Source organism: Talpa occidentalis, unplaced genomic scaffold (assembly GCF_014898055.3).
Source record: "Talpa occidentalis isolate TD23 unplaced genomic scaffold, MPIMG_talOcc4v2.1 talOcc4.284, whole genome shotgun sequence".
NCBI lineage: Eukaryota > Metazoa > Chordata > Mammalia > Eulipotyphla > Talpidae > Talpa > Talpa occidentalis.
This window is the reverse complement of record NW_023603007.1, coordinates 1,161-14,839: the sequence shown is the minus strand read 5'-3', so window position 1 is coordinate 14,839 and position 13,679 is coordinate 1,161. Positions and strand designations below refer to the sequence as shown.

General features: G+C 36.1%; 1 protein-coding gene across 1 annotated transcript; it reads right to left on the bottom strand.

Moving 5' to 3' along the window:
• Window positions 1-4,247: 4,247 nt before the first annotated feature.
• LOC119254070 (olfactory receptor 4F21-like) lies at window positions 4,248-5,189 on the bottom strand. The gene has a single exon (XM_037521242.1). It carries the CDS (start codon window positions 5,187-5,189, stop codon window positions 4,248-4,250), a length of 942 nt encoding a protein of 313 aa, XP_037377139.1.
• Window positions 5,190-13,679: the final 8,490 nt, after the last annotated feature.

The window sequence follows — 13,679 nt, the reverse complement described above, 5'->3', positions numbered from 1 at the left end:
ACAAACATAAATTCTAAAGGCATAAAAAAGAGAGGGGTCAAGAGTTCCATCTGGACAGAAACAAAAAGTAACTGAACTACAGAAGGAGCCAAGGGAGAGGATCATAAACAATCATGTACATCATTTGCCTTGATATTATAAACAGGGAGGAAGGGATGGAGTTGAAATAAATTATTGCTTATATTCCCAGGAAATACAAAAGTTCCACATGCAAAAATCTTAATAAACCATCAAGTCCGTAGGTAGATAGCTTTGGCTAAGGGATTGACTACTCAAGTAGGAAGAAACAATGCTCTTAAAACACCCATTCTCAGTTGTTTTTTTTTTATAATAAATTTTATTTTTATATTCCCCATCAATTGCAACCCCCTTATTTTGACCCCAATCCCTCCCCTCCCGCCCTCTACCCCCCATAGAGTGTCTCTGGTTCATAGTTTTTTGTTGATTTTGATTTTCACTTTCTTATAGTTATTCATTTTCCTGGTCCCTTATTTAAGTTTTCTAGATTCCTAGGTATTTACCCAAAGGACACAGAAACATCAATTCCAAAGAGCACCTGCACCCTATGTTTATAGCAGCACTATTTACAATAGCTAAGCTTTGGAAACAACCCAAATGCCCAAAAATAGATGACTGGATCAAGAAGATGTGGTACATATATACCATGGAATATTACTCAGCATTCAAAAAAGATAAACACATGCAATTTGCAGCAACATGGATGGCGCTGGAAGGGATCATGCTCAGTTTTGTTTCCTCTCCACCAACTCATTACGAGATTTTTCTTTCATTTGTTCTTACCAAACCAATTAGGTTCCAGAGACAATTCCCCTGACCACATGAGCTAAGTTAGCATACTTATGTGTCTGCAGCAACACCTGGTCACTATTCTCCAGTGCTATTATTTAATTACCTTTAAAAAATTCTTTCTACTTTTTATATAATAGTAGTAGCATCAGCAGCTCAGTTACCAAGGCATTCAAGTTATCTAAAGCAATGGAGGATTTCACACCTGCAGTAATTGAAAGTACAGTCTTCTTAGAATCAAAGATGGAATTATCAGTATCCTTTGACAATTAATGACAGAACCACAATATAAATAAACTTAGACAACTTGATGAGTGTATAGGCTCATCTATTAACTCAGCTAGTGACAAAACAGTAGAAGGAAGGAGGAAGCTGAATGCCCAAAACAGAAACCCAGAACGTGAATGCCATTTAGACCCTGTCTTTAAATCCTGTATCTTCTTCTGACATATCTTTTTAATTATCCCCAAAATGATTTCTGACAGCAGGAAATATGACTGTCAACCATTTCTATATGTCAGCTCCAAATGTGTGTGGTTGTTGCTCTATTATCAAGTGCAACATCCTGGGAAAAGTACAGATATGGCCCAGCGAAAGAAATTATCAGAGACTCATTCCTACACCATTCCATCTATCATAGGACTTGAGTCAGAAGCCCAACTTTTGGCCAGAAGGGGGCCAGAGGTAGTATCTACAAGTCATCTTCTATGACACCATATAGTTCCTGCAAGAGAAAGATACATTTGCTAGAAGAAAGAGGTCACTGTTTAGACAGAAAACAGATTAGGAGTTCTACAATAGTAATCTCTTCAGAGAAAAAAGAAAGTTTTTTTATATATAAAACTTACATTTGTTGATAGAGAAAATCATCACTGTGCCACTTTTGAATCAGTCTTGTCATAAATGTAGAGTTCACAAAAGGCAAAACAAGAAATGAGTGGGAAGAATAGGCATTTTTCTGAATCATCACACATGAACAATGAGCAGTCTGGGAATCCCTGCTAGATCAATGGAACCTTTAATCAATGCAGGAGAAGCCCAGTGAAATTTTGTATTTAAAAATACAAATACCAGAAAAAATCTAGGGAGGTTGAATATAAAAGTTCTAGCTAGTAAACTGATATATATATATGAACTGATTTCCAATTGTCCAGCAAAGTACTCAAAAAAATGAATGTTATAAGGATGATGGAAAGCAAAAGATAAAACATACTAAGTAAGGGAAATTATGAATAAATGAGGACCAGTTATGAGACAACAGGAATTCTGTTAAACTCTAGTCAGTTTAACATAGTTATATATGTATAAAGCAACCATAAGATGTATAAGGTTCAGAGTCATTTGTTCCACATCTCTAGCAGAATGAGGGTTTGATGTTCTTCATTAAAATGGCTATGACTGAAATTTCAATATATTTTGATATAAATCCCTACTTCCATTAGCAGAATATATTGAGAAATAAAACACATCCGAAACAAAAATTGGGATTGTAATGACTTAAATTATTCAAATGCAGCAGCAACAGACTTATGGCAGCAATAACTAAAGAGAGATCTTGACTAATTATATCTGGAAGGAAGACTGCATATTCAGAATATAGCAGTTTAGACATTCTAGAAATCCTGATATATATGTAAATATATATTATTTTCCATGTAGCCAATTAATTTTTAATCTACTACTCTGTACAACTGAATAGTTAATAAAGAAAATTAAAACTCCTTTTTTTTAAGAAGAACATAGGGGGTTATTCAGTCTGGAAAATGGTACAGGAATCAAAAGGAAAATCTTGTGATGGCCAGCCATACAAAAGGGTAACCTAGTTGCAGAATCTAATGTACCTGAATGTGATACCAAGCATGAGATTACATCAAACTAAAAGCTTCTGCACAAAAGAAACTATCGGCAAACCAAAACAAAAAACAAATCATACTAAAAGAAAGAAAAAAGATTTACAGATAACACAGCTGACAAAGGGCTGATATCCAAAATATCTAAAGAATTCATGTAACTCTACAAAAATGGGCAAAAGAGCTAAATAGTTCTCCAAAGAGACATACAGATGACCAATAGGCACATGAGAAAAGAAACAGTTCATCATTTCTTATTATTAGGGAAATGCAAACCAAAACCATAGTGAAATACCATGTCACACCTATGAGAATGGCCCAGACCAAAAAGACCAGAAACAACAATGTTGGCAAAATTATGAAGAAAGAGAGACCCTAGTCCTCTGTAGACAGAAATGTAGGCTGTCTAGACCCTATGGAAAAAAGCATAAGTGTTTCCCAAAATATTAATAAGGGATCTACCATATGACCCAGCAATTCCCTTCCTAAGCATCTACCTGAAGAATACAAAAACACTTAGCCAACATGATATATAATAGTTTTAGCCCTATTTAAGTTATAGACACAGCCTAAGTGTCCAAGAGAGATGAGTGGATTAGGAATGTTATATATATATATATACATAACAGAACACTGCACAGCTATAAAAAAAAGAATGAACCCTTGCCATTTGAAACAACATGGATGGAACCGAAGAGGCTAATGCTAAGTAATATAAGTGAGAAGGAGAAAGAGAAATACCAAATACTGTCAATTTTCTGTAGACTATGGAAAAAAAAAAACAAAGGGTCAATAAAACCAAACCAATAATAAACTGTTAATAATAACTGCACAACTGAAGCAACAAAGGGGCAAGGTGGTGTGATAACAGCAGAGGAGGGAAGGGCCCAAAGGAACATGGTAGAGGGTGACTGGGTCACTGGTGGTAGGCAGGATATAAAAATATACATATGAAGAGATTTAAACCTGTAACCTCCAAACCACATACAATGATGTAACCTACTTTACCTCAATAAATTTAATGTAGAGTAGAAAAAGAATAGGAGGGGAAAATGAAAATTCAGTGGATTTCAGTATCATGTTTATCAGGAAAAAATCCTGGTGTTTTCACGGTTCTTTGTCTAAGAACATGTCACAAGGATTCTACACAAAGATGTAAACCCATTGTATGCGGTCAAACATTCTGCTGTCCTAGCAAAAAGTGGCAGAAACACAAGAGGGCAACACTATGAGCAATCTGTAGCATATAGTGGAAGACAGTTCAGTCTCTCTTGGCCAATCGCCCACTGAGTACGGATAGGAATTCCTGTCTGAAACAGATGCTGTACTTATACTTTTAATAATTATTTCATAGAAGTATTATTCCTTAGGAATTAAGGCTAAAGATTAGTATAATCTTTGACTATAATGAATCCATACATAACTACTTCTCTCTTTTCAAAAGTGATATACCTCCCTCCTAAGTGAAAAACAAAATAAACTCAGTATCAGTGTGTGTACCCAAATCAAGGTAGGACAAAGAAAAGTTTCAGAGTTTGAACATCAATAATGAACACCAACAGTTAACAAGGGTTCCATACAATGTACGTGTCACTTAGAGATCTTATGGAAATTCACTAACTCACTGCATACTCTCTTCATTGCCACCTTCATTTCTTGATTCCTGAATGTGTAAATGATAGGGTTAAGGAAAGGAGTGAGAACAGCATCAAAGATGGCCAGAAACTTATCTAGGTGTATGGAGGGAGATGGCCATGCATAGAAAAATATCAGTGGACCAAAGAACAAGACTACCACCGTGATGTGAGCTGAAAGTGTGGACAGAGCCTTGGATGAACCACCTGAAGAGTGTTTCTGAACAGTGAGAATGATGACCACATAAGAAATGAGCAGTATGATGAAGGAGCCAACAGAGATAAATCCACTGTTTGTTGTGACCATGAGCTCTAGTCTGTAGGTATCTGTGCAGGCAAGTTTGATGAACCGAGGAAGGTCACAGTAGAAGCTGTCCAGCACATTGGGGCCACAGAAAGGTAAGTTTACCACAAAAGCCAACTGAGCCATGGAATGGATAAGGCCAACCATCCAGGCAGCCACTACAAAGAAGATGCACATCCTTGGGTTCATGATGGTCAGGTAGTGGAGGGGCTTACATATGGCCACATATCTGTCAAAGGCCATGGCGATGAGTAGCACCATCTCCACACCACCAATGATGTGGATGAAGAATATTTGAATAATGCAGCCATTAAAGGAGATGACTTTATGTTTTCTGAAAAGGTCATAAATCATCTTGGGAGAAGTGACGGAAGAAACTCCCAGGTCAATGAAGGAGAGGTTGGCCAACAGAAAGTACATGGGCGTATGTAAATGATGGTCATAAATCACAGTGAGCATAATGAAGGAGTTTCCCATCATACTTGCCACATAAAGCATGGAGGAGAACACAAAGAGGAGAAGTTGGATCTCCCAGGAATTGGTGAGTCCCAGGAAAACAAATTCTGACACTGTAGAGTGATTTGCTCCATCCATTGATTTATCAGCTGGAATGTTTCCAAAATAAAGATTATGAAAAAGAAACTAAAATAAGAATGCTAATAATCTTTCACATTATAATAACTAATTATTCAAAAATATCCACACTGTGGAGACTGTACATTCCCTCCACACCCTCTCAGTATCCTAGAATCACTAAAAATATTTATTTGTTACCTCCAGGGCAGATGAGTCACATCCACATGCAATTTCCCTATCACCACAGTCTCAAGGACTCTACAGCTGTAACAAGGGGATGAAACAAATATGGGATCATGGTAGATTCTGAATCACACACAATGTTCTAACCAATGTTACTTCAAAAAAAAGGGGGGTTAGGGGAAGAAAACATAGCATATGTGTACACAAGGATTGGTATGTAGGTGAAATTGTGCAATGTAAAGAGAAAAACCAGGTGGAGATGGTATGCCCCAGAACTCACTGATTCCATTTTTAAATTGTTCATGAAATAATTCTCTAGTCATTTGAGTTATCTCATGTCTTAACTTTACATCATCCCAGGCACATAGTTTTTCTCTTGTAGTCATCTTGCACCATTAACTACAATCATAATTGTAATTCATACAAAGTCAAGGTACAGGGTACAGGTGAGCAGAAGAGAACATGGTAAAGGGCTTAGAAATAGCTCAAGGATAGGACAAGAACAAAGCAAATGTGGAATAGATATTGATAACACAGGGTATCTGCACTGATTCCCACATAAAAATGAGTGATAGTAACTTACAGGATGGTTAGCAACCAGGACATGGTCAAGATGTGCAAAGCAGGGAATAGGGCATAGTTTTGGTAAGTAAAAAAATAAAGAAATCAGTTTACATAATTTGTTCAGATTCTTCCCAATCTTAGACATTTGTGAACTTTTGTTTTTAACTATCAGAAACTTAAGTTATTGGTTCATGATAAACAAATATAAGACCACAGTTTTCATATAACCATTAACTCTATCCTATCTCCTCATCTCCCTTAAGCCAGTCTAATCCTTCTATCTCTGCTGTCTGCTTCAAACTTCCCAAGTATCTGGGATCCCATATCAAGTCTGCTGTCCCCTCACCCTAATTCTGGGTGACCACATGAATCTTTCTAGTTATTACCCATTTTTGCAGGGAATACCCTTTTACCACACAGAAGATATACTTCTATTCCATGTAGTCCAAACATGTCTGTTTCTCAAGCCCACCTGTTCCCACTATACTAAGTATGCTGCTAAAAGGTGAAGTTGAAAAAAGAGGAGGGTGGAACATCAATAGCAGAGGGCTGCGAAAGTAAAGGTACAGGAATGAAAGGAAAGGTCAGAAAGGAGGAATAGTTCCAACAGCAGCCAACATAAAAGGAAACTTCCTTAGTTTCTATCTTTCAAACTTAATGACAGGATTAGTAGTTGTATTTCATGCTATTCTTAGAGTCAAGGAGAAAATGTAGGTTTTTAAATGTAGAAAATGTAGATATTTTAAAAGTATCTGTAATAATGATGGAATTTTAGTCCTGGAAAACTATACAGTGCCTGTTTCAGCCATATTACTAAGTACTTTCATATTTTCTTCTTTATAATTACCTGTTTAGTGGTACAGGTAATTATAAGGTGGGTATGTCCAATAATAAGAGATTTTCCTTTGCAAATAAAGATTCTAAGGTCCAGAGAAGTTAATAACAGACCCCAAAACATAGTTTCTTATCTTAGACTAAAAATCAGCAAATCCAGTGCTATTATGACTACATCATGCAAGTATGGCTATTTGTTCATGATACAAAACAATTATCCAAAGAGGAACTTTAAACATGCATTCCAAAATAATGTACACCTTAAACTTACCCAATGTTTTACATCAATTATATCTCAATAAAGCTGGGGGAAAAGAATTCCACTTTACTCAGGTGAATATACATTTACATTTAACACAGACATACATTAACTTACCCAAGATTTCATATAAAAGATTTAAACACATATTATTGCTGCAGGGGAAAAGGGGACCTGTGGTTGCTAACAGGAGTAGAGAAGAACCAAAGTAAACCAAGGTAGTTTTGCTAAGAAAAGATTCAGCAAAAGTAAGGGGGTAATTTATTCTCAAATAGCTGTAATAGTCAACAAACAAGAACTATTCTAGCTAAAAACAAAATTTGGAAGTCATCCAAAATTTGAAGTCACAGAAAGGAAGATTTGCTTAAAGGAAAATATATAAAGACATAATAGAAAGTTAATGGATGGTCTACGCATGGCCAAATAGTAAAAATGCCTATTGTTCATCATCATCATAATTATATTACTATTAATTTCTTTCATGGGTCATTCTCTAAACAATTTCCCAACTCTTCCTTTTATATTTGCTGCTGGTCAACAGTTATCTCCTTTTTCTCTGTTACCTTGGAACCTAAGAAGATTCTCGTGTGGGAGAATATGGTCCTCCAAGCCCCCTGCCATCTCTACCATCATCACTACCAATTCTAGCAACAGATCTTATGCAGCAATGTCAGGCATTCAGAGAAGTGCCACACACTAAATTTCCTCCCGTCCACAAGCATTGCCCACATCCTTCCACCCACCCCCAACCCCTCCTGTACAAGGAGCTATATATATAAACCAATGCTATTTTGAGAGGAGACTAATTACATATATTAGATATTGTAGCCAAGCACTGCATTAGAGTTCTGGGATTCTCAGACTGGGATCATCAGGTCAAGGGAATAGTCTCAGAGGATTCTGAGGGAAAGAGAAAAACAGGTGCATATTTTCTTAAAAAAACTATGATTTGTCATTTTACTTTATATACTGTTTATTTTATTATATGATCCAGAAGAATCCTAATGAGAAAAAATATTTTCTAATTTTCAAATTTAAAAATTCTAAAGTTTACTGTAGAATAATTACAGAACTTAGAAATATGTACATAACTCTTTTATGTGTTCAAAGTACAAAAAACAATTAAGAGCAGCAAACATGAGTAAATAAAAAGACAGATACTGAAGTCAAATGTTAACATTTAAGTACAAATAGATTAGAAGAGATGCTGAGTCTAAATAGAAATAAGAGAGAAAGAGATATGTTTAGACCCTTTGCTCCTGAAGAAACAACAGGATACCAACCAAAATATTCTTTGAGTATAGCAAAAAATTGTAAATATAAGATAATTTAAAAAATTAAAAGAAAATAGAATTAAGTACACTGAAATTTTTGAATTCAAAAGACCAAAAAAATTTTCTTTGATTTTAAATGTACTAAAGATGAAAACATTAAAATAAAATACATCATAAATAAGAATATGAATGAATAACTATAGACACATGCTTTCTTCTGCCCTATTCAAATAGAACAGTCGATTGCAAAAATAGAATGAATTGACAGTTCATACAGGAAGAAAATTAAAAGGTCAATAAATTTAGAAAGATACAAAACTTGGGCCTCCCTGGTGGTACAAGGGGTTAAGCCTTAGCACTATGTAGCTGTCAACAGCCACTGCAGCACAAGTTTAATCCCTGGCCTGGGAGCTGACCCACATGGCACAGCAGACCTCTCCAGCCTCACCCACTGCTCCCCTCAGCAGTGTATTTCAGTAGATCCGCCTGTTCTGCTCCCCACTCTATCTCTGGTGAACCCTCTCACCTATACCCCAGCTCTTTTATGCATAAATAAGTAAAATAAAACTTAAAAAAAAAAACTCAGAGGCAAAAGGTTTGAAGAATAGTCTTTCAACATATGAGGGCAAAGTCCACCCAAGGATTAGTTTGGAGAAAGTACTTAACACATATCACTATTTAAAAATATATATTAAATTATATTGATTTTGTAAAGATATGGTTTTACCCACAGATTTTTGCTTAGTGGAAAGGCAAATAATTTCTGTCCAGATAACACCCAGTTCTAGTCCCCATAGTTCTCCCGCCACCATATCATCTGTGAACCATCACTATATTCCCTTGTGTTCATCTTTCCCCTGTTTTGCCTCTCCCCCATCCCCTCCTTTTTGTCTTTTTTGATCACTGAGGAATAATCCATTGTATAAATATACCTGAACTTTTTGATCCATTCTTCTGTTTCGGGGCATTTGGGTTGTTTCCATATCTTGGCTATTGTAAATGGTGCTGCAATAAACAGAGGAGAGCATGTTTCCTTTCAAATTAGTGTTTTGGTGTCCTTTGGGTAGATTCCTAGGAGTGGAATTGCTGCATCATTTGGTAGATCCTTTTTTTTTTTAGAATTTCTTTTTTTTTATTTTATATATTTTTACATCATTTTTCATTTTTGTACAATGTATGCAGTTTCATCTTGGTTACAGTCCCCGTAAAATTCCCACCATCCTTGTTTTGAGTGTTCTGAGGACTCTCCACATCGCTGGACCAGTGGCTGGAACAGTTTACATTCCCCAAAGCAGTGTAAGATGGTTCCTTTAACTTCACATCCTTTCCAGCATTTGTTGTTGCCAGTTTTTTTTAAATGTAAGCCATTCTTTCTGGAGTGAGGTGGTATCTCATTATGGTTTTGATTTGCATTTCTTTGATAACTAGTCCTATTGAACATTGTTTCATATACCTGTTGGCAATGCATTTCTTCTTCTGAGAAGTGTCTTTTTAGTTCCTTTGCCTATTTTTGACTAGGTTGTTTTTATTGAACTCCTTTTAAGTCACTATTCCCAAGAACCTGTTAACAATGCTTTGTTACATATTTATGCATACAAGAACTGGGGTGTAGGCCAGAGGTGCAGGGAGTGAGAATATTCACTAGAGACAGTTTGGAAAACAGAAGGGACAGATCTACTGAAATATACTGCTGAGGGAAGCAGCAGGTGAGACAGGAGAGTTTTGCAGTGCCATGTAGATCAGGTCCTTGGCCTGGGATGGAAGTCATGCCACAGTCACTGGCGATAGTTCGATACCACTGACATTTTAATTCCGGCACCACAAGGGAGGGCCCCCAAAAACAATTCTTAGGACTTTCTGTTTCTAACTATTTCTACTAGGACATATCACTGCCTCTTCCATGATTAAAAAGATTCAGTGTAATCATTGCACCACAGATAGCTAGCTAAACCCTCCGAGTTACGGTTACAAATTGGTTTCAGTCATTGGCAGGAAAATTCAGATATGGGTGTAGACAGATCACCTTTGCTGAGGGGAACTTCATATTTGGGAGCAAATATGAAGCAACACTGCAGTGGTTAGGGAAGAAACCAACTAGACTCCATAAAATGTATCTAATGCACTTTATAATTAAGAGCCTTCCCTAAAATGAATTTTCTGAAAATATCTTCATTGAGTATTGCATTTAATTAGCTAATCTGTAGGGCTGTTAACAACTCTCCAAGTAATCATGTCAATATGTTAATCCTGAATCATAAAAGATTACATGCAGGGCCTGCTCTGGTGGCGCAGCCATTGAGCGCTGGTCTTCGAAGCTGCCGGCAGCCTTTGCAGCACCGGTTCGATCCCCGGCCACCAGCGAGGGTCCCACATGGTGTACAGACCTCTCCTGCTGCCCGCTGCTCCCCTCAGCATTGTATTTCGTCAGTCTGCCTGCTCTGCTCCATACTCTGGCTCTGGTGAATCCTCTCACCCTCCTGCGCTTCTGACTGTACCCAGTGCTTGTATAAATAAATAAATAAAAAAGCTTTTAAAAAAAATTGCTTTACAAAAAAAAGATTACATGCATTTGTAGAAAATGGCTATAGGTCTATGCCTTGATTTTATAACAAAATGTATAAAGTAAACATTGAAAAGTTTAGAAATATAAAATTAGGTTTTCCATCAATTGGGCTTGTATTTCTGACAGATTCATAGTAAGTCTAGTGTAATTTAACTTTTAAAATTGTTAGTTATTTTAAGATTTGTGTTAGAGTTGGTAAAGTACTGGATATTCATTAGATAATTTTTCAATAAGATTGAGTCTTCAGGCATTGGCTATGGTGCGTGTGAGTGTATGTGCACTGTACATATAACATTGCAGGGTGTCTATTTGTTTCATGCTAGCAAATGGTCATTTTTCTATATTACTAAGAACATTGACTACTTTCAAGTTATAGGTGTTTGTGGCAGCAGGCTGTATGTTGTGAGCATTCATGAGCTTTGTCAGTCTACTAAGTTAATTATATATGATAATTCTCAATTACTCACCATTAAGTTGAGAAAACCCTATTCACAATCCTCTGAGCCATATTCCCCACAGGCCTCAACCTGGGGCCCATCCTTGCTAGGATTGTAAAGCCTAATGTTAGCAAGAATTCTCTAATTCTATCTAGAGAAAATCCTGAATTTCTGGATTGGCTTATAAACAGACCCCATACACAGAGGGCAAGGAGAAACCAAACAAAAAGGCAGACCATTCGGGATTAGTAGGTACCAGCCCTATTAAGCAAGAAAACTTCTTTATGAGGCTTCTTGTGGGCAGTGATGAGATGAGCAGAGCCCTGCACCTACCTACCTGAATACTGAAAGTTTATAAAGAGACCTTTCTTGGGTCAGTCACGTACACAGTCTAGATAGTCAGGACATCTTGTGCTGTTACTCCTTGCGTTGGAGTGGTAGGCAGAACATACAACCAAGAAGGTGAGGTGACTGATTTTGAAGTCCAGCTCTCTGGTCAACAAATGTTTGTGTGCCCTCAAATACCTCCTCCACCACTTTAATAGCTGCTAAAATTCCTAAACTACTTTTCTCACTCTGTGATCACCTTGGGCTGCCTTCACAAGAATCCATTAGGTCAGTTGACCAAAAGTTTCTCCTACCCTTTAACGTCTCAGTACCATCCCCAACCTGCTGCTCCTTGGCTGCATACCCCCGTTTGTTCTAATTATATTGGGAATGAGGCCAGTTCTATACGGATGTCTCTTTTATTTATCAATATAGCAGTTTTACAACTTATACTACTGTCAAGCTCTAGTTATTCAGTGATAGACTACTAACTGTGAAATAAAAAGTAGTTACATGCAATAAAAATCATAAAATGGATGATTGAAATTGTACTGGAGATAATTATAACAAAAATATGATTTAAGTACATACTTGATTGTCAAGGAATAAAAATACATATATTTTCAAGTAATGAGTCATAATGATATATGTAAATGTTTTGTCAAACTTTCCACCGCTGAGCTTTGATATTTTTATGTTCATTACTCTTATATTTTCATTGAGGTAATATTGGTTTTCAACACTGTGTATTATTTAGGGATATAGTTTCACAACTCTTCAGATGTATGTGCCCGAACTACACCCATCACCAATCATTGTATTCCTCCACCATCTTCTTTTCCCCTTTATTCCCCATCCCAACCTCTCCCTCTGGTAGTCTCAATTCTACAGATTTCTAAAGTTGTTTCATTTTACTTCATCTGTTCATTTTTTTCTCAATACTCCACATACGAGTAGTCATCCACTGTTTATCGTCCCCTTCTTACTTTATTTCACTTAGAATAATCTCTTTCAGTTCCATCCATATTAAAAGAATATAGCAAGCATTAATCTTTGGTACGGCTTAGTAGTGTTCCATTTTGAATTTATGTCAATCTTTTTAACCCACTCCTCTGTCATGAGGAATTTAGGGTGTTGACGTGTTTTTTAAGTCAGATTTGTTTTGTTTTTAATTTGCCACAAAATACTATATTGAAGCAAGGCTATGATCTGATTTTCTCTCTGTCAGATGACATGTCAAATTTATCTAGGTATATTCATTCTGCTTTGACTAAAGGTAATAAATGTTATTCTCTGCCTTCTGGATAATCCTCCTAATGAAGATATTTTTTTCTATCACTACTGTAACTTTGTGCTTATGATGACATTATAGGTTTTGTTACTTTTTAATGATTAATTAACTTTGATTTAATTAACTTTTTAAATATAGTTAATAGTCTTGGAAACACTATAGTTCCTTCTCTTTATTATAAATATATTTGCACTCTGACTAGCAGGAGGTTATGCTACAACCATTCTTATTCTTAGACCTTATACTGATGTCAATACATTTGTGGGTTAATTTGTATCCCTCAGATAGATATACTGAAATCCTAACCCTCCCTGACAATACCTATGAATGTGATTATATTAGGGTGCTTACAAAGAAAGACAAATTAAGATACCTATGAATTTGATCATATTAGGGTGCTTGCAGATAAAGACAAATTAAGATAAGGTCCAACTATAATAGTGTAGTTTGGGATATAATTCCTATTTATATGTTATCCTGTTTGGATAACATTAAGAAAGCATACCTTTTTATGTATCTCTAAAAATTACCTAATATATAAATATTATTCCTTAGGAATTTAGTTTCAAGATTATTGTAATCTTTGCTTTATAGATACTTTATATATAACTCTGTGGTTTAATAAGTGAACGTTCTTCCTCCTATGACCAAAAAAAAATAATAATAATACCAGTGTGTCTAACCAAGCCAAGATAGAACAAAGAAAACTTCCTGAGTTTGGCCATCAATAATAAGCACTAGCAATTAGCAAGGGTTCTTCACAATATAAGTGTCAC